Source organism: Globicephala melas, chromosome 9 (genome assembly GCF_963455315.2).
Source record: "Globicephala melas chromosome 9, mGloMel1.2, whole genome shotgun sequence".
Taxonomy (NCBI): Eukaryota; Metazoa; Chordata; class Mammalia; order Artiodactyla; family Delphinidae; genus Globicephala; species Globicephala melas.
In genome coordinates this window covers 102,846,288-102,874,152 of record NC_083322.1, presented here as the reverse complement: position 1 = coordinate 102,874,152, position 27,865 = coordinate 102,846,288, and the positions used below count along the sequence as shown (strand labels likewise).

At 50.0% G+C, this 27,865-nt stretch overlaps 1 protein-coding gene across 4 annotated transcripts in view; it reads right to left on the bottom strand.

Moving 5' to 3' along the window:
• Nucleotides 1–27,865, bottom strand: part of GRB10 (growth factor receptor bound protein 10) — a 199,442-nt gene that overhangs the window by 8,362 nt on the left and 163,215 nt on the right. For all 4 annotated transcript variants that reach the window (XM_060304923.1, XM_030871324.3, XM_060304922.2 and 1 more), the window contains 7 exons: nucleotides 27,224–27,361; nucleotides 25,720–25,830; nucleotides 23,901–23,999; nucleotides 9,011–9,088; nucleotides 7,931–8,047; nucleotides 6,986–7,052; nucleotides 6,686–6,773 (listed from right to left, as the gene is read on the bottom strand). In XM_060304923.1, coding sequence (XP_060160906.1) covers nucleotides 6,686–6,773; nucleotides 6,986–7,052; nucleotides 7,931–8,047; nucleotides 9,011–9,088; nucleotides 23,901–23,999; nucleotides 25,720–25,830; nucleotides 27,224–27,361 — 698 coding nt within the window. The remainder of the gene's footprint in view (nucleotides 1–6,685; nucleotides 6,774–6,985; nucleotides 7,053–7,930; nucleotides 8,048–9,010; nucleotides 9,089–23,900; nucleotides 24,000–25,719; nucleotides 25,831–27,223; nucleotides 27,362–27,865) is intronic.

Below are 27,865 nucleotides of genomic sequence, written 5' to 3'. Positions count from 1 at the left end.
TGAATCCCCTGATGCTTCCTTCTGAGCCCCAAGGAGGACGCTGCCCACCTGCCTTCCAGTTTGGGGTGTGACCCGGGAGATCCTGAGGCTGCCCCGCCGGCTTGGGTTTACAGGTCCTGCCTAATGGTCGTCCACACGGAGGAAAGGGGGTAGGGCCTAGGAGTCAGCGAGATTCCTGGATCTGACACTCAGGAGCTTCAGATCACAGGCTGCTGCCCTGCTGGCCTCTCCTGCACGACCATCTACACGCTCAGGGCTGTTGTGTAGTCAGTGTGGACACTGGAGACATTGGTGATCGCCACCAGCAAACCACAGGCGCAGGGATTTCGGGGCAGGCCGGGGGATGGCTACTGCAGAGACCAGGCTGGGGGCTAACATGCCACGGATGCCTCTGCTTAGGTCATCAGAATGGAGCATGGAATGAAAGTGCTGAGGAATGTGAGGACTGGAGCCAAGGCTCACGTGTCCATTCATGAAAGCACAAAGGGGCCGGGGGAGATCAGAGCGATAGCACAGCTCAGGTGTGTGGCAGTCCTGGCACTGCACACACTGCCTCGCTCAGGACTCACAGTGGCCCTGTCACTGTCCCCATTTTACAGTGAGGGCAGCAGGGCCCAGAGAAGTCAGGCAACTTCTCCAAGGTCACACAGCAGCAGAAACCAGGGAGGAGCTCCGGCACAGCAGTAGCAAGCGTGCAGGTGGTTCCTCCGTGGCCGGTGAGCACCCTACGCTTTTCTGAGCTGGCTGCGTTAGCCCTGGGACGGCACCCCGCTCTGCCCCAGGGGAGGGAGAGCTGCAAAGAAGTCAAGTCTTGACAAAGACGTTGCCTTCCACCCAGCGGAGGGGCCTGGGGCACGGACAGAGGGACCAGCTCATGACAGACAGGCACAGGGGACAAGAAGGGGGTGGCGGGGCTTGACCCTGAGTGTGAATGAGGCAGGGGCGGGACGGGGGGCACAGAGCCTTAAACGCCACAGGTCCCAACAGGAGCCCTGGGGGAAGATCCGCAGGGGGGCCCACAGCGCGGGACTGGCCCCTTGAAGAGCTCCTTCCGTCCCAGGCTCTAGGATGGTCTGTCAGCGGAAAGAGGGGAAGGGAGGGGGCAGCCAGCGAGTGCCGGCCCCGCGGCAGGCCCTGCAGGCCTGGGGGCGTGAGCGCAACACGCACACACGTACACGTGTGCACAGACCCGTGCTTGCACGCGCGCACAGGTCACCTGCGGGGGGTGCCCGGACCCAGCGGACTTCAGAGCCGCCTCACGGGTTGACTGCAGGCTCTGCTGTCTCTTTCCGGCCCCCCTCACCCCAACTCCATCAGTGACTTGAGGCTGAAGGTCTAGGAAGCGGGGTTTTGTAACGGTTGTCCTGGCCTGCCTTCCAGCCCCGTTTTCTGCTTGTTGTCTGACTCTCTACGTCGGCTTCCCTCCATTACCTCTGCAGGGAGGGGTAATGACTAGGAATTGATGATTTAATTTACCTTGTTTCCCCAGCACATTTCCGCCCTGAACAAGGGGATGAACGGACGATGTGGCATCACTGCAATGACACCTCAGGCGATGTCCCGTCACCCTGCCTTTTGGTTTGCTAGAGCGCCAGCAGCCGGATGTTGGGATTGAAAATGATAACCTTAGACGCAACTCAGACCCCAGGGAGGACAGACAGAAACAAGGCAGGCGGGGGAGGAAAGGTGGCAGAGGGATGCCCGCACTTCTCAGCAAGGCTGGACAGAGGCAACCGCACCAACTGGCGCTAGACTCCAGGAAAAGTTGAAAGACAGACACGGTTTGTCCGCCCCAGGCTCCCCTGCCCGAGGACAGCTCCTTTTAACGCAAAGTGGGCCGGCTGGGCCTGAGCTCACAACCACTGGGGAAGCTTCTTCAAAACACACTGGTCCCCCGCGTCCCCTTCCTGAGCCTGGATGTGTCAGCCCCTCAGGGATGTAGGTGCCACCGCCCTGGGCCCCAGGAGGGATGCTGTGGCCACGGCACCAAGTGACATGTCCTGTGGAACCTTCACTTCTCTGGCATTGTCAAAAGCAGCTCTTTTGCCCCTTTCCTGTTGGCCCATTTCTGTCCCCCTCTAATGTTAAAAGAACCTAATTACAGGAATGAATCACTAGGCAATTGAAACTAACTCCTGACCTATGCTCTCCTGAACACACACCGTGCCTTGTCTAACCTGCTGATTCTTTTCCTGGATAAAAAGAGGTAAGAATGAAGAATGAAGCAGTTAAAAAATGACTGGCTCTCTACCCTCAACAGCCCCCTTAGCAATACTGCAGGCAGATCACTTGGCAAGATAACATCTGAAGAATCAGTCAGTCTGCATGCAATGGAGAAGGATGCAGAACCCAACCTCCTGCCTCGATGACTCACTGGGATTCTTCCTCTCCACCTGTCACCGTTTTTCCCTTTAAAAACTGTCATGGCTGAGCAGAATCTTCAGAGTTGGTCTTAGGACATGAGTCCACCTTCTCCCCAGATTGCTGGCTTTTCTTTTGATTAAAGCACCTTTCCTTTCTACTCACACTTGCCTCTTGAATTACTGGCTTATGACTTACGTCACCTGGTAAGCAAACCCACTTGGCTTCCTTGGAACGAATCTCACAGGTGATACGGTAAATGGGACACCGCGAGAACATCTGAGGGCTCACTTCAGATAGGATTTAGGGCTGTAATGGGTAAGCATCTTGTCCTTGAAGCCCTGGAGACACACACAAACCTACAGGCAAAGAACATCACTAAGAGAGGAATTTCGGAGGGTAGGCTTTTCTCTCTTAGGCAGAAAGTTCAGAGGAGAAGCATCTTGTTTGTAGTCAGGGGGGGTCATCTCTAAGGCTCTAAAAGGGACTGTTCTATGATCAAGTGACATTTCAAATAAGTCGTTTGGAACAACTGTACAGCCACATGGGAAAAAAAATCAGACCCATCCTTAAACAGTGCACCGGGATAAATAAATTCTGAACTGTACCTGGGATCTAAACGCACAAAAATGGACAAGCAAAAAAGGAGGAAGTAATCATGAAAAAAAAGGAAGGAAGGAAGGGAGCAGAGAAACAATACAAGCTCTAGAGGATAACATGAGCAAACTCCTTTGTGACTGAGTTATATGACTATGACTCAAAAATCCAGAAAGATACAGGCTAAAGGACAGAAAAGATAAACTTGACCATACTTAGAAAAATTGTATAACCAAAACCCAAACCCCCATCAGCTAAGTCAAAAAGACAAATGACAACCTGGGAAAAAAATGTTTGCAAAAAATGGATGTAGGGGCTTCCCTGGTGGCGCAGTAGTTAAGAATCCGCCTGCCAATGCAGGGGACACGGGTTGGATCCCTGGTCTGGGAAGATCCCACATGCCGCGGAGCAACTAAGCCCATGCGCCACAACTACTGAGCCTGCGTGCTAGAGCCCGCAAGCCACAACTACACCGCAATGAAGAGCAGCCCCCGCTCGCTGCAACTAGAGGAAGCCTGCGTGTAGCAACGAAGACCCAAAGCAGACAAAATTTAAAATAAACAAAATTAATTAAAAAGAACAGTATATACAAGAAAAGTGGATGTAGAAAACTGGGCAGGTATGTACCAACAGTTCAGCAACACAAAAAGGATTGGAAATGAAACTGGCCCTTAATCATATGCTAGAGACCCAGCCTCCATTCAACACTCCCACTTCTTCGAACTCACCGGCAAAGAGACACTAGCAAAAACATGAAGATGGGGCACAGTGTGCCATAACAGAAGCCTGGAAACAATGAAGCTCTATCGTGTGAAAGAGAACCCAGCAGGGGACAAGGAAGGGGGCAGCCCTCCTGGCCATCCCACCCCAGCACCCTCAGGCTGCAGCTACGCTCAGGGTTGGACCTCTGTGGCCAGTACATGCCCTCGTTAAGATGAGGCAGACTACAGAAACAAATGGGTTTTGCTTATATTTTTAAAAGGAAACAACAGAAGGATAAACAAACAAACACTGATGAAAATGTTTACCCATTGTGGAGTTGGGGGCAGAGGAGAGTCACCAGGCAAAGTACCTGGTTTTATACCTTTTGACTTTGGAACCAAGGCAATGTTTTACATAGTTTTAAAAGCAGCATTAAACTGAAGAGGAAATAAATCAGATCCACTTAACAAAAATCAGAAACAGAGGAATGAACCTGAAGACGTGGCAGTTTGGTGGTGGAACCACGGAGAAGAATTACCCTAAGGTTGGTACTTTAACATGACCTGCCTGGACTATTCCTTAAGGATCAAAAGGGCTGCAAAGAAGTGTGAATTCTGTAGTACTGAAGTAATATTATCAATATTTTCATGATGTGATATGGGGTACAGCAGACAAGTACAGAGTGAGGTAAAACAAGTAAGCGACTGTCATTAGTAAGATTTTTCAGAGGAAGAGAAGAGAGAGACAATAAAATCAAAGGCGTACACACCCTGTAATTTTCCATTTGAATTGGCAATATCAATGTGAACCTGTAATCTGTTTTTCAGTTTAAAAAGCCTATGTCCTAGTTCTGTCCATGGAAAAGACCTACCGATTTGGTTTCCAGACGCCATTTTCCGCGACAAAGAATTAGGGCCCTTAAGAGAATGTGTCACACCAGAAAGCAAACGCTATTAGTGTTGGGTCAAAAGAACTCAGGAACCAACTTGAAAGAGGCCTGCCCCGTGGGACAAAAAGAGGGCATAGGGAACATGAAGAACTTTAAGCTTGGATTGAAACAAATTAAACACATAGTATCTAAGTTCATCATGAGAGTTAAAAACCAAAACGGAACACCTCATTTGTAGGCACCGGAAGATGGCAGAACACCAAACCGTGATCCTGAAAACTGACAAAGAGAAAAACCAAGCACTTAGCTACCTTTCCCAGAAAAACAAATCTGTGACAAGGAAAAGGATTTTAGCTAAGGAATGATGAAGGAAAAATAGAATTAGAAAACAATGACTCTGGGACCTCTAATGAAACAATAAACCTGGGCGGGTTCAGTGGCTCAGACCCTTCGGTGTAGGGGGCTGGGAGCTGGACTGGGGGCCCGGCTGACAACGCAAGACCCCCGCCCAGCCCGGGATGAGGAAGTGGGCAGTACAGACATGCAGCCCCGAAGCTCTGCAGAAGGCTTCTCGGAAGAAGGCTCTGAGTCTAACCAAGCCTCTGCCCACACTTTACAGGAAACGAGGGAGACAGAGGAACACAGTCAAAGAAACCACAGGTACACAATTAGCAAATGACCTACTTCTTCAACAAAGGAAAGATATAAAAAAAAAAAAAAAAAAAAGGAAAGAAAATGGAGTGGTGGGGAGACTACTATTATATTAAGGGAGACAGAGACACTTCAACCAGACGCCACGGGGAGATCCTGCTTTAGACCAACTACATTTAAAGGACTTCCGTGTGTGTGAACGTGATGGGACTTCTGAGGACACTAAGCAACTCTTGTTTATTTTAGATGCAACGACGATAGTGCGGTTGTCTCAGAAGAAAAGGGTCCTTATTTTTCAGACACTCACTGAAATACAGTTACTGGTAAAAATTCCGAACGTCGGGGGTTTCCTTTAAAACAGCTCAGAAGAAGGAAAAGTAGAGGAAGAAAAGTGGGAAAAGTTAGAAGGAAGGAGAGGAAGGCAAAGAGGAGAAGAGGAGAAAAAAATAATAAAAATGTAGGAAGGGGAAGAGACCAGCTCAGGTGAGCAAATTCTGAAGCTGGGCAAGAGGTAGACAGGGTTCCTCACCCTCTCCTCCCTCATGTGAAGTTTTAGAGTTCCATGATAAAACTTTTTAAAGATGAAGGATGTGAAGAACAAAAGGACTGCTGTGAGCTGAGCAGCTCCCGAGAGCCTGTCTTTTGAGTAGACCCAGGGAGAGGCAGCCACGACAAGGATGGACCAGGGCATCCAACTAACTCGTCTGGGCCTCTTTATGTGGGGGTGGGGGGTGGGGGTGGAGGCACGACTCGGGCTGAGCTCGGGAGGGACCATGCCGCGGTCACGGCCACTCACATGTCTGCAGCCACACCCGGGGCAGCTTCCTCTCATTCACAGGGATGCTGAGCCTGGCTGCCGGGTTTGCCTTGACCATGGGAGTGTCACCTTGAGAAGTGCTTGTGCACTGGGGTTGACCTCTTACCCTTGGGATCCCCGTGATGGCCACGATGGACCCAAGCTAACCTGCCAGAGGCCTGTGCCCAGGCACCTCGGCACCCAGCCACGGCCGGCACTGGCCACCAGGCACGTGAGTCCTGCTGGCCCCGGTGGGAAGAGCCACCCAAGCAGCCCTAACTGTGAGGAATGATACAGCTTTGCTGCTCTGCGTACTAAGATCTGGGGTGGCTGGGGCAAAGGCCAACGATATAAGGCATAAAGCAAAAGGTGTGGGCAAGAAGATACGGCTTTCCACTGGCCCACTGCCTTACTGATCCAAAAGAAGCAACGTACGTTCTTCATCTGTTCGAATTCCATCACGGAGGCAGAGAATGATTTTAGCGTGTGGACAGAAATGGACTGCAATCCCTCTCTCCACTCCGTAGCTGTGCAAACCCTGCAGCATCCTCGTTTCCCTGAGCACACTGCTCCTCCTTAGAACGAGGCTGCAACCGCTGCCCAGCCCCGCACCCCACTTCAGGATGCTCTGAGGAGCTGAGCCCAGCAGACCCTCAGCAGACGCCCACCCTGTCCGTCGTGTCCCTTACCCATCCACGAGCCCCTGCTGCTTAATGATCCGGTGTGACTCCTCCCTGGAGATCCTGCCGTGAAACCAGTGCTGTGTCCTGTGAATCACTGCGGGAAACAGAGAAAGGTGGGTAGCCTGGGGCCCACGCACAGCGGCTGCCCTGCGAGCTCACTCAGGTCCACACGGGGCCCGGATTTCCGTGGCCGCAGCTTTCGTGCTGCGCTCTGGGCCTGGACAACGTTGGGAAGCTCGGGGAGGGTTGGGAGCTCTTTTATTTTATTTATGTACAAAAATATCAGGCTAAGATGCCAGCGTTTACCTGTACTTAGGGTGGAAGGGTGGAGGGGGCTCTGGCTCCCGAGGACGTTCATCCGCGTGCTTCGCTTCTGCAAAAGAAATCCCGCGTTAGCGCTAAGACAGCAGAGTGACACAAACAGCACGCCACCCGGGACACAGCTGGGGCGGGGAGCTGGCCAGGTGACAGGGCCCTCGACCACGGAATGACAGACACCTCAGTCCCATGTGACCACAAGGACAGACAGCTTACAGGCGGCAGTTGTTAAAAACAAAACCAGAAGCATCCCCATCCTAGTATATTTCTAAGGATTCCAGTATGGAAGCAGAGACGTGTTTGTCACACACAAGACATGGAGTGAAGTTCCCAATACATCTTAGGAGAAAAGCACGAGATTTTCCAGGGAACTCAGGCAGGTCTGAACGCTGGTCGTGGCTTTGGGTGCATTCTCCTTTTCTGCGCACTCTGAGGCTGAAGGGGGGGAGGCTTTCGGAGCCAGAGCTGTGGGCTTGTGTTTTGTACACTGTCTTTAAAGCTCAGAAAAGCTTGCAAGTTGGGAGATATTCATCCATCTGGAGATTAGGAACTTGGGCCTCAGAGTAAAAAGACTGTCCAAGGCTGTGAAGCTAGTTAGAGGTCGAGCCACACTCGGAATACCTGGCCTCACGCTCTGTCCGCCCGGAAGACTCCAGCAGGAACGGGGCTGCGAGCCGGGGGAACCCAGGGCTCTGCTCCTTGCCCCTCCCCCCACGGGAGCCCAGGGACGAGGGTGGTGGGGTGGCAGGGTGCTGGGCACGTGGAGGAGCCCAGGAGGGCCAAGGCTTCCTGCAGCTGAGAACTCACAGCCACCCACCCTCCCAGCCTCTCACCCCCTGACGCCAGCACACAGCCCTTCTTCGGGGGGCAGACCAGGCGTGGAGTGGCCACCGCGAGGGAGCCCGTCCTGGCGGGACAGGGCCATGGCCTTACCCTCCAGGCGTGGCCTTCTTCCAGGGCTGCACTCTGAGCCTCAGCTGGGTTCTCGATCACTCTTCCTGTTTGTCCAGAAAAATCCATGGCCACAAGGGAGTTCTCAGAGACACTGCGCTGGAAACGAGAGGCCGTGAGTTCTTAAGATGCAGGGAAGCAGCCAGGGAGCAGGTGGGAACCCTGGCACAGAACAGCTGTGCCTGGGGAGGGGCAGGAGAGGACGGGCAAGTCCCTCCACCACCCCAACTCTCTAAGGATCAGATGGAACGTTCAGTGCCGCAAGCACCCCTGGACTAAAAATGGCTTGGGTTTTTCTCAAGAAGAACAAAGAAACGTTCCAGTCCTCTCGAGGTACTCGAAGGCCACTGGTGAGGCTGCTGGTACCCACAGGATTGGGACTGTGTGGCGTTTCACGGGGTCCCGAACGTGCACTAAAACTCATCAAAGAAATGGAAACGTCAAGTGCAAGCCAGCCCTCACCACAGCCGAGTCGGGTAAGTTAGTTCAGGGAAACCCAGGGACTCGTTCTGTGGGATAGTTTGACATCTAGGAATGGACATCGAGGGGCTGTTAAGATCATAGTTGGAGAGGATGAAGCATTTCTGCACCTCTGGGAACTAAAGTCCATCCTGAGAACACAAGATGACTCACTACAGTCTCAATTCTCACAGAGAAAGACTTAAGTGTCATGGTCAACAGCACCGCGGGTCCCACAGCTGAAATGGACAAAAGCGAAGGCGGGAAGGCGGCTCCTCAGCAGAGCTGAGAGTTGCTGTCGACATTTCTGAGCACGTGACTAGAGAGCCCTTAAATGGAGCCATCTACTGAGGCCACCCTGCGGGGAGACGCGGGGACAGGGTGAGGGTGGCAGAGGAATCTGCTCCCGGCAGGCACGCTGTTGGGACGACCAGGTCCACCTTCTGGGAAACGCAAGGTGGAGAGATATTCTGGCTTCTCTGAAACGCACAAGCTCGTTCTGCAGCTTCTCTGGTCAGCCTCGTCGGAAACGAGATGTCCACAGCACACGCTGACGCGGCAGCTGAGAAGGAACTTGGTTTTGGGGCCGGCAGCTTTACTTACCACTGGAGTTGAGAAGGGGGACAGCATGGCCTTCCTCTGCTGAGGGATTCTGTAGTTCTGGTAAAGGAGCATTCCATACTGAAGGGGAAAGGAAGGCCAGAGTCAGCCACTGGGTACGGGGGGCCTCGGGAGCCCCCAAAGCCCCAGATGTGGCAAACCCACGGCCGTGGGGGGCAACAGTCATACAGAACAATGAGCAATCCCTGCCAACAGGCTGGTGAACTCAAGCACAAACACCCAACAGAGCACTGTCTCTGGGGCCTGCCACCGCCAACCCTCCATAGACAGTTACCGCCGACCGTCCTGGGATCCTGGGTGGGCAGGAAGTAAGCAGGGCAGTAACAGTGTAATAATGATGAGAGAAGAACAACAACCTTACTGAATGCTGCTACAGGCAAAGCTCTCTTCTAAGTGCTTTATGCTGCTCTTTTATTTAATCTTCCCCATTTTACGAAATATGTACTCTATCCCCATTTTACAAATAATAGAACACAAAGAAGTGAAGCAAGTTGCTCAAGGTCATGGTAAAGCAGGGATTCAGGATCTGAATGTACGAGCCTGTTCCCAAACCAGCGCTCTTCCTACCCACCAGGCTCCCTGCCCAAGCAGCTCGGTGGCTCCTGCTTTATTTCCCCAGGAAATAAGCACTACGGGCCCTGCAAAGTCTCGTACACTCCCAACATCCCAACCTACGCTCCCCAATTACCCACTCAAACCACACAGAAAAGAAACAAGGTCAGGAAGAGAAAACTCAGGTGTCAAGTGGGCTGCATCTTCCTCCTCACTGTCCTTTATGGATGTAAGCTCATTTCCAGCTTGAGGCCCTGCGGTACTCGTTTCTAAAGTTAACATATTTGGGACATGATGAAAAGGTCTAACACAGGTACAACTGCACTCCCATGAGAGGGGAAGAGAGAGAACGGCTTAGAAGAAATGTTTGAGATAAGGGCCAAGAATTTTCCAAAACTAAAAAAACCCCACCAAGCTACAGAATCTAGGAGTGGGATAAAAACAAAACAAAAACGAACAAACAAACAAAACCACCCAGGAACATCATGGAAAACAGAGACAAAGAGAAAACGTTGAAAGCAACCGGAGGAAGACACACTTTACTTTCACAGAAGCTATGAGAGGAGGAACAGCTAACTTTTTAACTTGAATGATGGGAGTTAGAAGACAATGGGATGGGTGAAAGGCAGGAGAAAATAACCTCTAACCAAGGATGTGACCATCAGTGAAAAGTTCCTTCAATAATGAAAATAAGATAAAAATATACCAAACAAAAACGGAGAGATTTTTGTTGCCAACAGGCCCATACTCAAACAGCTGCTGAGTGGAATTCTGGTCCCGGAGACAAGAACATAGACTCAGTGAACAACAAACTGCAGGGGAGACCTTCAAGATGGCGGAGCAGTGAAATGTGGAGATCGCCTTCCTCCCCACAAATACATCAGAAATACATCTACACGTGGAACAACTCCTACAGAACACATACTGAACGCTGGCAGAAGAACTCAGACTTCCCAAAAGGCAAGAAAGTCCCCATGTATCTGGGGAGGGCAAAAGAAAAAAAAAGCACAGAGACAAAAGTATAGGGATGGGACCTGCACCAGTGGGAGGGAGCTGTGAAGGAGGAAAGGTTTCCACACACTAGGAAGCCCCTTCACTGGCGGAGACGGAGGGTGGCGGGGGGAATCTTTGGAGCCACGGAGGAGAGCGCAGCAACAGGGGTGCGGAGGGCAAAACGGAGAGATTCCCGCACAGAGGATCGGTGCCAACCAGCACTCACCTGCCCGAGGCTTGTCTGCTCACCCGCCGGGGCGGGCGGGGCTGCGAGCTGAGGCTCGGGCTTAGGACAGAGCGCAGGGAGAGGACTGGGGTTGGCGGCGTGAGCACAGCCTGCAGGGGGTTAGTGAACAACAGCTAGCCGGGAGGGAGTCTGGGAAAAAGTCTGGAACTGCCGAAGAGTCAAGAGACCACTTTTTCAGGGTGCGTGAGGAGAGGGGATTCAGAGCACCGCCTAAACGAGCTCCAGAGACGGGCGCGAGCCACAGCTATCAGCATGACAACGGAGATGGGCATTAAACGCTAAGGCTGCTGCTGCAGCCACGAAGAAGCCTGTGTGCGAGCACAGGTCACTATCCACACCTCCCCTCCTGGGAGACTGTGCAGCCCACCACTGCCAGGGTCCCATGATCGGGGACAACTTCCCCAGGAGAACACACAGTGTGCCTCAGGCTGCCGCAGGCTCGCCCTGCATTCCATACACTCTCTCCCACGCCCACCCCCCCACCCCCCCCAGGTGAGTGAGCCAGAGCTCTCCAATCAGCTGCTACTTTAACCCGGTCCTGTTTGAGCAAAGAACAGATGCCCTCAGGCGACCTACAGGCAGAGGCGGGACCAAATCCAAAGCTGAACCCCAGGAGCTGTGTGAACAAAGAAGAGAAAGGGAAATCTCTCCCTGCAGCCTCAGGAACAGCAGATTAAATCTCCACAATCAACTTGATGTACCTGCATCTGTGGAATACTCAAATAGACAACGAATTATCCCAAAATTGAGATGGTGGACTTTGGGAGCAACGATATATATATATATATATATTTTTTCCTTTTTCTCTTTTTATGAGTGTGTATGTGTATGCTTTGTGTGATTTTGTCTATATAGATTTGCCTTTACCATTTATCCTAGGGTTCTCTCTTTTTTTTTTTTCATAGTATAGTTTTTAGTGCTTGTTATCATTGGTGGATTTGTTTTTTGGTTTGGTTGCTCTCTTCTTTCTTCCTTTCTTTTTTTAATTACTTAAAAAAACTTTTTGTTTTTAATAATTATTTTTTATTTTAATAACTCTATTTTATTTTATTTATTTATTTATTTATTTATTTTCTTCTCCCTTTTCTTCTGAGTTGTGTGGCTGACAGGGTCTTGGTGCTCTGGTCGGGTATCAGGCCTCAGCCTCTGAGGTGGGAGAGCTGAGTTCAGGATATTCGTCCACCAGAGACCTCCTGGCTCCACGTAATATCAAACAGTGAAAGCTCTCCCAGAGATCTCCATCTCAGGGCTACGACCCAGATCCACTCAACAACCAGCAAGCTACAGTGCTGGACACCCTATGCCAAACAACTAGCAAGACAGGAACACAACCCCACCCATTAGCAGAGAGGCTGCCTAAAATCATAATAACTCCACAGACACCCCAAAACACACCACCAGACGTGGACCTGCCCACCAGAAAGACAAGATCCAGCCTCATCCACCAGAACACAGGCACTGGTCCCTTCCACCAGGAAGCCTACACAACCCACTGAATCAATCTCACCCACTGGGGGCATACACTAAAAACAACAAGAACTACGAACCTGCAGCCTGCGAAAAGGAGACACTAAACACAGTAAGTTAAGCAAAATGAGAAGACAGAGAAACGCACAGCAGATGAAGGAGCAAGGTAAAAACCCACCAGACGAAACAAATGAAGAGGAAATAGGCAGTCTACCTGAAAAAGAATTCAGAGTAATGATAGAAAAGATGATCCAAAATCTTGGAAACAGAATGGAGAAAACACAAGAAACGTTTAATAAGCACCTAGAAGAGCTAAAGAGCAAACAAACAATGATGAACAACACAATAAATGAAATTAAAAATTCTCTAGAAAGAATCAATAGCAGAATTACTGAGGCAGAAGGACAGATAAGTGACCTGGAAGATAAAATAGTGGAAATAACTACTGCAGAGCAGAATAAAGAAAAAAGAATGAAAAGAATTGAGGACAGTCTCAGAGACCTCTGGGGCAACATTAAATGCACCAACATTCGAATTATAGGCATCCCAGAAGTAGAAGAGAAAAAAAAGGGGACTGAGAAAATATTTGAAGAGATTATAGTTGAAAACTTCCCTAATATGGGAAAGGGGGCTTCCCTGGTGGTGCAGTGGCTGAGAGTCCGCCTGCCGATACAGGGGACACGGGTTCCTGGCCTGATCTGGGAAGATCCCACATGCCACGGAGCGGCTGGGCCCGTGAGCCATGGCCGCTGAGCCTGCGCGTCCGGAGCCTGTGCTCCACAACGGGAGAGGCCACAACAGTGAGAGGCCCGAGTACCGCAAAAAAAAAAAAAAAACAAAAAGGTAATATGGGAAAGGAAACAGTTAATCAAGTCTAGGAAGTACAGAGAGTCCCACACAAGATAAATCCAAGGATAAACACACCAAGAACATATTAATCAACCTACCAAAAATTAAACAGAGAAAAAATATTAAAAGCAGCAAAGGAAAAACAACAAATAACATACAAGGGAATCTCCATAAGGTTAACAGCTGACCTTTCAGCAGAAACTCTGCAAGCCAGAAGGGAGTGGCAGGACATATTTAAAGTGATGAAGGAGAAAAACCTACAACCAAGATTACTCTACCCAGAAAGTATCTCATTCAGATTTGACAGAGAAATCAAAAGCTTTACAGACAAGCAAAAGCTAAGAGGATTCAGCACCACCAAACCAGCTTTACAGTAAATGCTATAGGCAGGAAACACAAGAGAAGGAAAACAACTATACTAACTAACCCAAAACAATTAAGAAAATGGTAATAGGAACATATGTATTGATAATTACCTTAAATGTAAATGGATTAAATGCTCCAACCAAAAGACATAGACTGGCTGAATGGATACAAAAACAAGACACCTATATATGCACACCTATGTACAAGAGACCCACTTCAGACCTAGGGACACATACAGACCGAAAGTGAGGGGATGGAAAAAGATATGCCATGCAAATGGAAACCAGAAGAAAGCTGGAGTAGCAATTCCCATATCAGACAAAACAGGCTTTAAAATAAAGACTATTACAAGAGACAAAGAAGGACACTACATAATGATCAAGAGATCAATCCAAGAGGAAGATATAACAATTGTAAATATTTATGCACCCAACATAGGTGCACCTCAATACATAAGGCAAATACTAACAGCCATAAGAGGGGAAATCGACAGTAACACAATCATAGTAGGGGACTTTAACACCCCACTTTCACCAATGGACAGATGATCCAAAATGAAAATAAATAAGGAAACACAAGCTTTAAATGATACATTAAACAAGATGGAATTAATGATAATTATAGGACACTGCATCCAAAAACAGCAGAATACACTTTCTTCTCAAGTGCTCATGGAACATTCTCCAGGAGAGATCATATCTTGGGTCACAAATCAAGCTTTGGTAAATTTAAGAAAATTGAAATTGTATCAAGTATCTTTTCTGACCACAACGTTGTGACACTAGATATCAATTACAGGAAAAAATCTGTAAAAAATACAAATACATGGAGGCTACACAATATACTACTTGATAACAAAGAGATCACTGAAGAAATCAAAGAGGAAATCAAAAAAATACCTAGAAACACATGACAAAGAAAACATGATGACCCAAAACCTATGGCATGCAGCAAAGGCAGTTCTAAGAGGGAAGTTTATAGCAATACAATCCTACCCCAAGAAACAAGAAAAATCTCAAATAAACAACCTAACCTTACACCTAAAGCAATTAGAGAAAGAAGAACCCCAAAACCCCAAAGTTAGCAGAAGGAAAGAAATCATAAAAATCAGATCAGAAATAAATGAAAAAGAAATGAAGGAAACAATAGCAAAGATCAATAAAAGTAAAAGCTGGTTCTTTGAGAAGATAAACAAAACTGGTAAACAATTAGCCAGACTCATCAAGAAAAAAAGAGAGAAGACTCAAATCAATAGAAGTATAAATGAAAAGGGAGAAGTAATAACTGACACTGCAGAAGTACAGGGATCATGAGAGATTACTACAAGCAACTCTATGCCAATAAAATGGACAACCTGGAAGAAATGGACAAATTCTTAGAAAAGCACAACCTTCCGAGACTGAACCAGGAAGAAACAGAAAATATGAACAGACCAATCATAAGCACTGAAATTGAGACTGTGATTAAAAATCTTCCAACAAAAAGCCCAGGAGCAGATGGCTTCACAGGCGAATTCTATCAAACATTTAGAGAAGAGCTAACACCTACCCTTCTCAAACTCTTCCAAAATATAGCAGAGGGAGGAACACTCCCAAACTCATTCTACGAGGCCACCATCACCCTGATATCAAATCCCGACAAAGATGTCACAAAGAAAGAAAACTACAGGCAAATATCACTGATGAACATAGATGCAAAAATCCTGAACAAAATACTAGCAAACAGAATCCAACAGCCCATTAAAAGGATCATACACCATGATCAAGTAGGGTTTATTCCAGGAATGCAAGGATTCTTCAATATATGAAAATCAATCAATGTGATACACCATATTAACAAAATGAAGGGCAAAAACCATATGATCATCTCAATAGATGCAGAAAAAGCTTTCGACAAAATTCAACACCCATTTATGATAAAAACCCTCCAGAAAGTAGGCATAGAGGGAAGCTTACCTCAACATAATAAAGGCGATATATGACAAACCCACAGCCAACATTGTTCTCAATGGTGAAAAACTGAAAACATTTCCACTAAGATCAGGAACAAGACAAGGTTGCCCACTCTCACCACTATTATTCAACATAGCTTTGGAAGTTTCAGCCACAGCCATCAGAGAAGAAAAAGAAATAAAAGGAATCCAAATCAGAAAAGAAGAAGTAAAGCTGTCACTGTTTGCAGATGACATGATACCATATATAGAGAATCCTAAAGACGCTACCAGAAAACTACTAGAGCTAATCAATGAATTTGGTAAAGTAGCAGGATACAAAATTAATGCACAGAAATCTTTTGCATTCCTTTACACTAATGATGAAAAATCTGAAAGAGAAATTAAGGAAACACTCCCATTTACCACTGCAACAAAAAGAATAAAATACCTAGGAATAAACCTACCTAAGGAGACAAAAGACCTGTATGCAGAAAACTATAAGACACTGATGAAAGAAATTAAAGATGATACAAACAGATGGAGAGATATACCATGTTCTTGGATTGGAAGAATCAACATTGTGAAAATGACTATACTACCCAAAGCAATCTACAGATTCAATGCAATCCCTATCAAACTACCAATGGCACTTTTCATAGAACTAGAACAAAAAATTTCACAATTTGTATGGAAACACAAAAGACACCAAGGAGCCAAAGCAATCTTGAGAAAGAAAAAAGGAGCTGGATGAATCAGGCTCCCTGAATTCAGACTATACTACAAAGCTACAGTAATCAAGATAGTATGGTACTGGCACAAAACCAGAAACATAGATCAATGGAACAGGGTAGAACACCCAGAGGTAAACCCATGCACATATGGTCACCTTACCTTTGATAAAGGAGGCAAGAATATACAATGGAGAAAAGACAGCCTCTTCAATAAGTAGTGCTGGGAAAACTGGACAGCTACATGTAAAGGAATGAAATTAGAACACTCCCTCCTAACACCATACACAAAAATAAACTCAAAATGGATTAAAGACCTAAAGGTAAGGCCAGACACTATAAAACTCTTAGAGGAAAACATAGGCAGAACACTCTATGACATAAGTCACAGCAAGATCCTTTTGACCCACCGCCTAGAGAAATGGAAATATAAACAAATGGGACCTAGTGAAACTTAAAAGCTTTTGCACAGCAAAGGAAACCATAAACAAGATGAAAAGACAATCCTCTGAATGGGAGGAAGTATTTGCAAATGAAGCAACTGACAAAGGATTAATCTCCAAAATTTACAAGCAGCTCATAAAGCTCAACATCAAAACAACAAACAACCCAATCCAAAAATAGGCAGAAGACCTAAACAGACATTTCTCCAAAGAAGATATACAGATTGCCAACAAACACATGAAAGAATGCTCAACATCACTAATCATTAGAGAAATGCAAATCAAAACTACAATGAGGTATCACCTCACACCAGTCAGAATGGCCATCATCAAAACGTCTACAAACAATAAAGGCTGGAGAGGGTGTGCAGAAAAGGGAACCCTCTTGCACTGCTGGTGGGAATGTAAATTGATACAGCCACTATGGAGAACAGTATGGACGTTCCTTAAAAAGCTAAAATAGAACTACCATAGGACCCAGCAATCTCACTACTGGGCATATACCCTGAGGATACCATAATTCAAAAAGAGTCATGTACCACAATGTTCACTGCAGCTCTACTGACAGTAGCCAGGACATGGAAGCAACGTAAATGTCCATCGACAGATGAATGGATAAAAAAGATGTGGCACATATATACAGTAGAATATTACTCAGCCATAAAAAGAAAAAAAATTGAGTTGTTTTTAGTGAGGTGGATGGACCTAGAGTCTCTCATAGAGTGAAGTAAGTCAGAAAGAGAAAAAACAAATACCATGTGCTAACACATACATATGGAATCTAAAAAAAAAAAAAAAAAAAAAAAAAGGTTATGAAGAACCTAGGGGCAAGATGGAATAAACACGCAGACATAGAGAATGGACTTGAGGACGTGGGGAGGGGGAAGTGTAAGCTGGGACGAAGCAAGAGAGTGGCATGGACGTATGTAAAGTAGATAGCTAGTGGGAAGCAGCCACATAGCACAGGGAGATCAGCTCGGTGCTTTGTGACCACCTAGAGGGGTGGGATAGGGAGGGTGGGAGGGAGATGCAAGAGGGAGGGGATATGGGAACATATGTGTATGTATAGCTGATTCACTTTGTTATACAGCAGAAACAAACACACCATTGTAAAGCAATTATACTCTAATAAAGATGTTAAAAAAAAAAAGAACAAATTGCAGTGTCTACTTAAGAAACCACGTCCGACCAGGATTTGAAAGGACAGCACAACCCCGAAGTGTGAAGGTGACCAAAACCTCAGCATATGGTGTTAGTCCTGGTTCTGTGACAGTTTACACAAGCACTGAGCTTGAATATTGCTCAAAGCGTAGAGAAACTCATTTTTTTAAAAAAATGTAGCTCAATTTCTCCTTCTGCGTTTTTCAGTCAATTTTAAGGTTTTTCTGTTTTTGCAAAGAATGTCCATTTCATCTTGATTTAAAGTACAATAGTAGGTGGATATGCATAGCATGTCTTCAGTTTTCCCATTTTAAAAATGACTGGGTTTTACGTGTCTTCCTTCATTTCTACTCCCCACGTACTTCGATTCCCCCTTGTTTCTGTCTGTGTAGAAAAGACAGGTGTCTGTGTTTGCAGTTCACACAGGGTGGCCGGGGGTTACTCACACACCACGTGGCACAGCGTGTGGGTGGGAGACAGAAAGGGATGGGGCAGGTGGGTTTCCAAAGGGCTTCAGGGTGAGATGCGCTTCGGGGATGCTGAGAGCGGCCGCTGTTTCTGAACAAACATCGAAACTGCACCTGTGTGCTAGTAACTGGCCTGCCTGCCAGGAGTTTCTGACTCTGCTTTTGAGTCAAACGGTGGGCTTACTCTCCCTGGGCCCTGCGGCTGGGGCAGACCAGGAAAGCAGTATGGACCTGAGCCTGTGAGTGGGAGTGACATGTGTCACTTCTGTGGATGGGAGACGCCCTGGCTCTGCCTTCCCTTCCCCGGCTGAGGTCATGACGGGGCCACGCCACCTGCCATGTCTGAGCTGGATCCGTCTTTGCTGTTACAGCTGCTGAGATTGGATTTTTTTTTGCCATTTACCAATAACCTGAGATGCCATGTAATTCAGTCTTTTTGTCTATTTCACATATTGAGGAATTATCCAAAATTTTGCCTGAAGGGGGAAAGGGTTCTGCTACATAAAAATAAAATCTGGGAACCACTAGACTTGAGAGATCACCTTGCAGGGAAGAAGATGAGAGAGAAGGTCTATATCAGGGCCTTTCATTCTTTCAGATTTCACAAAGCAATCAAATTTGGGGGAAAAAATCTGTGACTGTCTTAAGGCTTGGCAACGAATTTGCCAAATAAGACAGCACACACACACACCAAAAATTAACCACTCATCTACCACCATATCAACAATAGTTTATAAAATATTGTTGATAGAATGGTAGATCAGACCATCAGACTTTTGTAAAGTCTATTTTAAGGTTAACTAAGTAAAAAGGACACAGTCTCAGATTAAAGAATAAACCTGTTACCATGAGCACAATTAGCTTCATGTGAAGCTGACCACACTGTCCGTATTTGTTTCATTTTGCTATGCACTAGAGAAGATGTCTCCCCAACTTCTCAGTAGTCAGAGGACTGGCTTTTAGGGACCACAGGTCTGGACTCTGGGATCCAGAGAGGCCATGAGTTTGGCTGTGAGCGTGAAGGCAGGTGGCACCGTCAGACGGGAGGGCGAAACACACCTGAGCCATTTCCCAAGCTCTACCTGGGCTTCCTAAGAAGCCCCCCACTGTGGGGGGGGGGCATGGAGTCTCAGCTGGCCCATCTCCAGGCGCTCTCTCCTCACCTGTACTGCGAGGGCCCCCCCTTCCCCTAGGTTCTCATGATGATTAAACGGGGTGACGTGAAGCTCCCTCCGGGCAGGTGCGAGCAGGCAGCAAACATCACGGTGTTATCACCAGAGCCGGGATGCTTTGCCTCTGCTCTGTACAGCTGGTCAGCACGCCCCCGCGCCCCCCAGCGAACCGTTCCGTGTTTGCGCTGCTTCTGGGCGCTGGACGCCTCCTCTTGGCCCCAGGCTCCACAACGCCTGTGTGCCAGGGCTGAGGCTCCCTGGCTGCTGTCATGCCCAACATCCACTGTAACTGTCTTCTCCATGTCAAGTAGTTCATTTCAGAATCCTGTGTGCTTTTTTTTTTTAGCTTCTTTAAGAGGTTTAGACTTTTAAAAAAAATTTATTTATTTTTTTGGGCTGTGCTTGGGCGGGTTGCAGGATCTTAGCTCCTCAACCAGGAGTTGAACCAGGGCCCCGGCAGTGACAGCGCTGAGTTCTAACCACTGGACCACCAGGGAGTTCCCTACAGAAACCTGTATTGATGAAGCAAGACCTCGCTCTTGGGGAAGAATCTCTAGGGCAGCTTAAGAATCATCTAGAAGGTGGAGGGGGTGGGAAGGAGCCGGTAGGTAACTAACACCGTTTTCGTACTCCTTGTGCTGTCCCTGTAGTCTTTACGAAATCATTTAGGAAACAATGGAATAGCAGGTAGAGGAACAAGAGCAGGTATTAGCCAGTTTTCTCCTCTGGAGGCTCGAGCTATCATTTTTTTTAAAGAAAGTGTACCAGTGTTGGTACTTAAAGGCACAGGAAAGTCTAGGTTAATTCAAAAGCAGGCCTTCCTCTCAAAAAAGCCCTGGGATTTCAATACCGTCCAAATTGCCCAATATCAGCCACCACAGACCTGCTTCCTGGTCAGAGTTGGAGACACTGGGAGGGCAGAGCTTTACACATCAGCTTCAGGCCCGAGGTCTCCGACGTGCGTCCTCCACACAGGGACATGGCACGTCCGACCCACTATTAGGGGGCAAGGGTGTCGGAGGGTTAAAGCTTGGGGAGGGACCTCTCAGCACTGACTACAGACCACGAAAAGAGGCAACCCAACGTTTCCTTGGTCTGTGGCAGCAAGACCCCCCTCGGAGGCCGAAGAACCGGCCTCTGGAGATGGTGCAGGTCCCTAGTCCAAAGCCCCCCTCTGCGCCGTCTCGGGCCGACTCCGGCGCTGCCCATGACATCCGGCAGGCAAGGGGGAGAAACGGTTTCAAAAGAGGGGGGAGGGGCTTCCCTGGTGGCGCAGTGGTTGAGAGCCTGCCTGCCGATGCAGGGTACGCAGGTTCGTGCCCCGGTCCGGGAAGATCTCACATGCCGCGGAGCGGCTGGGCCCGCGAGCCATGGCCGCTGAGCCTGCACGTCCGGAGCCTGTGCTCCGCAACGGGAGAGGCCACAACAGTGAGAGGCCCGCGTACCGCAAAAAAAAAAAAAAAAAAAGAGGGGGGAGGCCAACGCAGATACGGGAGTTTGGGTCGGTTGCCACTTTCATTCAATTCAACTTTTCTGAGCGTCTCTTCTGTTCCGAGCGCTAGGCCGTCCCAGCTCTGGGGATCTGAGGTTGACGCCCAGGCACGAGAACACGTAGAGGGCAAGAACTGGGAGGTGCGGAGAGGCGGCCAGGTCCCTGCAGCCTGCAGACCGGTCTCCCCGTGGAGGAGAGACAGGCTGCGGACTGAGCCAGCGCTCACCATCCAAGAAGCTCGCGACGCAGCAGAGCCAGGGAAACAGGAGGCTTTTGAGAAGGTTCCCCACCGCTTCAAAGGGCGTTAAGTCCCCGGAGCAAAGCACACGCCGTTCTGGAGGCAACGTGTGGGTGCAGGGCAGGGGCCATCACACAGAAGCTGGTCTTCTAACTACGCTTCCCCCCAGAGCAAGGTGACTGGAGCCAGGGGCGGCTGCGGGGTCAGGGAGGGAGGAGACCTCGATGTTTGTAAGGGTTCCTCATTTCAGATGCTGGTGCTGGCCCCTTGGTAGAGGCAGGAAGCCCCAGGGCGTGGCCAGCCAGGCCCCGCCCTCATACAGGATGGCGCTGTGGGATGTGCAGTCAGCTGCTCGCTCAGGGACAACGGGGCCATGGCTGGAACTGGATGGACCGTCAGCTTTCCCGGAGGCTCTCGCGGGGGCAGCAAGCGTGCTGGTTAGCGATGGAGTTCTGGGGCCAAAACATCGGGGTCCTAGGGCTGACTCTGCCACACGCCAGTGGCCACGTGGAGCACAGCGCCATGGGCTGCAGGACTGTCACCTGTACCGGTCGTACGTGTATGTACAGAGCTGCCGTGAGTAGCAAATGAGGTCAGAGATGGGAGGCGCTGCCTGGCCCACAGCGGATGCTCCAAAACGGCCATCACATTGTGTCAACATATACGGGGCTCGCACCGTTAGCACTAATAACAGCCAGGCGGCGCTGCCACTGTGAGCGCGGCCCAGTCACCTCGTCACATCACGATGGCGCCAAAGAGGCCCCCGCCCTCCGCCCTTGTGAGACGGCATCAGAGGTGCTGCCACATCGCCTCGTGTCACCCACGGAACACGACGCATTAGTACCAGTCCCTTTTTCATCTCCTTTTTGTTTTTTCCAAAACAGATAATATTTTTGCAGAGCAACAGAAAAAACGAAAAGAAAGCACTCAAATATATAAAACCTTGAAGGTCTCCCTCCACGTCTGCCCCATCTACACCGCAGCCTCCAGGCTCCCGTGAGCGGCCTCTGTGTTCCCCTGCAGTTTCGTGTTTGCATACGTGCCAGTGAAGCTAAACACGCATTTCCATTCTCGCCCCACCAATGCGGTGACCTCTTTACACAACATTCTGCACTTTGCTTGTGAATTGCTAATAATACATCCTGGAAAATTTCCCACAACGGGACCCAGAGAGGAGCTGTTCCTTTCCAGCCACAGGGGGCTCCTCTGTGTGCACGTCCCTCAAGGCAGGGAACCAGCCCCCTGTTGAGGGGCACTTGGATTTAACACCAGCTTGTCAGGGCGCAGCCGACGACACACGGTGTCTTACAGTAACAGGGCATTTCTTCTTCTGTTACAGAGCAGTAACATTTCAATGTACACCATTTTTAGTTAATTAAGTAATTAATTTGGCTGTGTTAGGTCTTCGTTGATTCATGCGGGCTTTTCTCTAGTTGCGGCGAGTGTCGTTGCGGTGCGTGGGCTTCTCACTGGGGTGGCTTCTCTTGTTGCGGAGCACAGGCTCTAGGCACGCGGGCTTCAGTAGTTGTGGCTTGTGGGCTCAGCAGTTGTGGCTCACGGGCTCTAGAGCACAGGCTCAGTAGTTGTGGCGCACGGGCTTAGTTGCTCCGCGGCATGTGGGATCTTCCCGGACCAGGGCTCGAACCCATGTCCCCTGCATGGGCAGGCGGATTCTTAACCACTACGCCACCAGGAAAGTCCCGTGTACACCTTTTTTTGTTTTACCAGTGACAAGACAAAAAAGACAAAGGAAGATTCTGGGAGAGAGGAACATGGGTTGTCTCTCCAGGGAGCCCGTGGCATCTCCAAGGAGTTTTCCGAGCTCAGCCTCCCACTGTCTCTTGATCTAAGTGACTCTGCCGAGAATCTTGGACCAGCTGGACCCTCGTTGAGGGTTGGGGATTTTTGTAAAGAGACACCCAGACCACTGCATGTGGTGGCCACAGCTGAGCAAACACACTTCCCCCACAGGCCCCTTGACTTTGGCCAAGTTCGTCTTGTCAACTAACCTGTAACCCACGAGGACTTTATGTACCTAAGGAATTCCAGACACGTGATGTGTGTACGTGCAAAGGAACATTTTGTGGGACATCCAAGTGAGCTGCGCCTGCTGTGCACTGAGCTTGTGCTAAAGGGCGTGTGAAGTCATCTTGGCAATTTCTATGAAATCACTGTCGGGTGCGATCCCACGTGAGGGTCCGTGCAAGACATTTCTTTTAGAATTATTGTCAGGAGACACCATTTCCCTTGAGACTCTACGGTGAGCCACTTGATTCGTTATGTTTCCCTCATGGCCTTGGCTTTCTGAGAATTCGGGAGTCTGACGCTCCGTCAGGAAAACCATTAACCTCCTGATGACCTACGTGCACCCTCCCTGACCCGACTCCCCGGTCTCGACCTTTTTCTTCCTATTGGTTCTCAACCCCCGCCCCACACCCAGGGTACACTTGGTAACATCTGGAGACATTTGGGGTTGTCTCAGCTGCTTGGGGTGCTACTGGCATCTCGGGGAGAGACCAGGGGGTTGCTAAATGTCCTGCAAAGCACAGGACGGCCCATTGCCTGGCCCCAAATGCCAACAGTGCCGAGGCTGGGGACTGGCTCTGGTTCCTCTAACGTTAAGGCTCTGTGGGGAGCTTCTGAGACTCTGGAAAAATGTGTGAGGACCCTTGATTCCTGGAGCTGGTGACGGAACGTGGGAGGGTGACAGGCACTGTCCATGGAGGGGGTGCGCTGACGCAGGCAGTGACCGCAGGGGACCCACCTTGAGGAGCCTGAAGGCCGTCATCCAGCACGTCCGGCTCTGCTCGTCCTCGGCACACAGCAACCGCAGCTCCTTGGCCTCGTTCCTGACTCTGTTTGGCTAAAGGAGATGAAGGAAGACCCCGTGAGCATCACAGGGAATCGGACACACACCTTCCGTCAGGCAGGGCTGAGCCCACACACGGCAGGACGTGCCGAGCATCACTCATGCTCTGCCGGGCACGGACCGGCCCCGGGCGGCTGCGGCCACTTAGTACTTAGCTGAGTGGTCAGCCGTCCTCCCACGGGAGGTCCTGGGGGAGACAAACAGGAAAGAAACCACAAGGTGGGGGCGGCTGACGGGGCATCTAGCTCCCTGCAGAGAATGCTGATTCCTGGGTCGGGGACCTGCTCTGGGGTCTCAGAAGGAGGCGTCTTCACTTGCTTCTCAGGAAGACCGAGGACACAGCCGTGGGGAGGGCCTGCTGGGTGAGCCGCCGTGGGGAGAAGCCCCCGGGGCTCAGGGCTTCTGGGGCATCTGAGGACCCGTGGAAAGGCCCAGGGGGTGAGACCAATGTCACCCCAGAGCAGGGGACCAGAGCAGGGCAAGCAGCGGAGGCAGGTGGTCCCACCCAGAGGCAGGGCCAGGCTGCGACGGAGGAAAGCCTGCAGGCATAAGCTTGGCGGGTGTCCACAGGAACCCTCTGACCGCAGGCCCGAGGGTCAGTGCTGGGGGGGACACCGGCCCAGCTCTCCACCTCGGGAATCTGGAGGGGGAGCAGGGCCGGAACGACAGCCCGAGTCCGCTGACGCTGCGGGCGAAGCAGAGGCCGCGACACCCAGCACGTGGGCCGGGGGAAGGAAGCACCGGCCGCCTGGGCCCCGACGGCTCCAGCCCCTCCCGAGGCCACTTCCCACCAGCCTCCCGTGCACCTGCGCCTTTAGCTGGTTTGAAGTCAGTTCGTATTACTTGTAACCAAAGAAGCTTCACCAAGTGAAGCAGAAGACAGCATTTTCGGATGGGACAGGCTCCTTGTGCCCTGTCTCCTCCGCAGGCTCAGGAGGCAGCCTGGCTGGGGGACTCGGGCTCGCTCACTGGCTACCCGATGTGGGCAATGGGGCCGGGTCAGTTCCCACCCTGTGAGCACCTGCAAAGACCCAGGAAGACGACGGAGGTAGAAGCCTCAGTAGAGGGTCTCGTGCACAGTGGGTATTCAGTAAATATCTACTAGTGCGATGCCCAGCATCACCACAGCTTCGCCGAGGGGGGAGAAGCGGGCCCCCCCAAAGTGTGGAGAGAAGCCCCCTGTGTGTGCCCGTGCACGCACACACAGGCATGCACACGTATGTCTACATGTGTGCATGTGTTCGTTCACATAGGTGTGTGCAGGTGTGTACATGCACATGCACGAGTGCACATGGGAGCATATGTGTGAGTTTGTGTCCTCATGCACGTGCACAGAGAGAGGGCAGAGCTGTGGTCACCCCTAGTCTAATGTCCTGGGGACAACAAGCCCACACAGAAGGTGTCAGCTCACTCAGTACGCTGGAGGCCACCCAGTGACAGGCTGGCGGTCCCTAAGCCACTGGGCCCGTCGACGGGCATTGTCCATCACGGACTCTGCTTCTCTCTGAGCATCTGAGCTACTCAAGGACGGACACGTCATAAGCACACAAGAAATATTTTTATATGAATGAATAAATCTAGTGTGAAACTACGTTTCTGTTAAAAACAAACAAACAAAAAAAAGCAGCACCCAAGAAAGGAGGTCCCTGGTTTAATTCCAAAGTGCCTAGTGGGATGCTGTCTGGGCATCTCGGAAGGGCTGCGGATGGGGTACCTTTATGCAGAAGCCATAGTCTGTGGGGGCACCGTACTGCTTCCTGCCAGCCATCAGGGAGAAGATGCGGCTGTCCTCCAGGTCGGCCAGCAGCTGCAAGTGTCTGGGCTCCTGCAGGAAGGTGGTCAGACTTAACGGGGGAGAACTTCTCAGCACAGCCAAGAGCCAGTGTTTCACGCCCCCGTCAACAGAGGGCAGTCTGTGCGTGCTCTCAACACCTCTCCCCTCTGACAGTCTACAGATTATACCCATCGTGTAGAATAAGTGCTAAATTAAAACCACATCCCGCAGCCCCCGCCCAAAAACACCCACCCTCCCAGTTCCCAGACAGAAAACGGTTACAATGTTATTTGACACTGCCAAATCAAAGCCCCATAGAGTGAAAACCAGAAGATCTGGAAGCTAAGGTCAAGGTTCGGAGCACACACTCAAATGCAGGACCCACAGCACCTTTGCTATGCTGCGTGGTCAGAGTCCAGCTGCGTCCGCAACCGTCCCACCTCCTCCTGAACTCCCCATCCCGCATCTGTTGCCTGCTCTAGGCTACACGCATCCCTGGGCTCAGCACCGATGACGATGATGCATAAGCCACACATCAGAGCTGGGAAGTCAGGAAGTTACCCTCCCCACTGCATCTGATGAAGACCCCATCTGCAGAAGGAAGGGCGGCCGGCCACGCCCCTTCTCTCCTGCGGCCACGCCCCTCCCTGGTGACCACGCCCCTTCTCCCAGAGGCCACGCCCCCTCGCCTAAGGCTGCCCGCTGCTCTCCTGACCTCCCAGAGCAGTAGGACTGTGGCCTGATGCTGGGTCAGCACTTTCCCCTGGGGTCCCCAGCTCCTCCCCGCCTCTTTCCTTCGAGAACAGAAGAGACCGCAGCTCTCGGGTGTAAAAGCAAGGCCAAGGTCAGCTGGGTACGTTCCCACGGCAGGCGTCCTCAGACGTTACAGGAAAGAGTAGGTCAGAGGTGCAAAGACACCAAAGGAGACCCTGGCAAGGCCAGCCCACAACACCCCAACTGTCCTCGGAGGCGGGCAGCCGTCTTCCACCCCTCGCCTCCTCTTCCCACTGGGGGTGCGCACAAAACCCCAATTTATTCCACGCAATACCTACAATAACATGTATTAGATTGCCATTAGGGTGGCAATAATCAATCGTATATCCTGCGGCTAGCTTGGATGCCAACTTCCGAATTATAGAAACTAAGTTAGCATCTTTCAAGGGACTCAGGCAGGCAGGAGGCTCTGCTCCCAGCCCACAGAAGGGGCCCGGGCTGGCCAGCTTGGGGGTGGGGCAGTGACACAGCCCCGGGATCCCTAGGTCTGTGTCATCACCTGGTTTCCCAGGTGGGGCTGTGCACCAGGAAATCAGAGTTTAGCTGCTACACAATCAGCTTAATAAGTCACGAGCTGGGCGGAGCCCAGGGTGCAATTTAAAATGAAGCCCACGTTTACTCGGAACCCTCCCAGCCTGGTGCGACCGGCGGTCACGGCTTTAAGACTCACCTTTGAAGCCCCCTTTGTGGAGCAATAGAGGCCGGATCGCCGCAAACACACGTACAGCTTCTTCCACGACTTCCTTCCCAGCTCCTTCACGTGCAAAAAGCCTTGAATCTCAGGACAACTACTGGAGTTTAAAAAATTCTGTTGAAGAGCAAATTTTAAAAGTTAGATAATGCTGACATGAAAATATGGAAGCAGACATATCAGCAACGCTGACACTGGAACATTTTACGAATTAGTAAAACACTGTTTTGGGGTTAAACTGAGTGTTCTCAAGTGATATTTTTCCTTTCAAAAGTCTTAAAATTTCCATCTAAATTGGGGTTCTAAAACATAATTAAGTGTTTAAACATACACAAGCAAATGGACTTCTCTAACTCTGACAGAAAACACAAAGTCATAAATCTCCTAATGGACAGTGTGTTTAAGCATCCTGCCTTTTATTCTGGTTTCCCATAAAAATCCCAGTCTGGTCCTCAGAGCTGGGGCAACAGCAGCGCCAGGAGCACCGATTACGAGCAGGTGGGCTGGGAGTAAGCATCCGGCCGTCACTTTGACCGCGTGCCCTCCAGCGAAAGCTGTGTGTCCAGTGTCTGTCCAGCTCCTGGAACGGACACCCTGGCGACAGCCTGCTCCCCCGCTAAG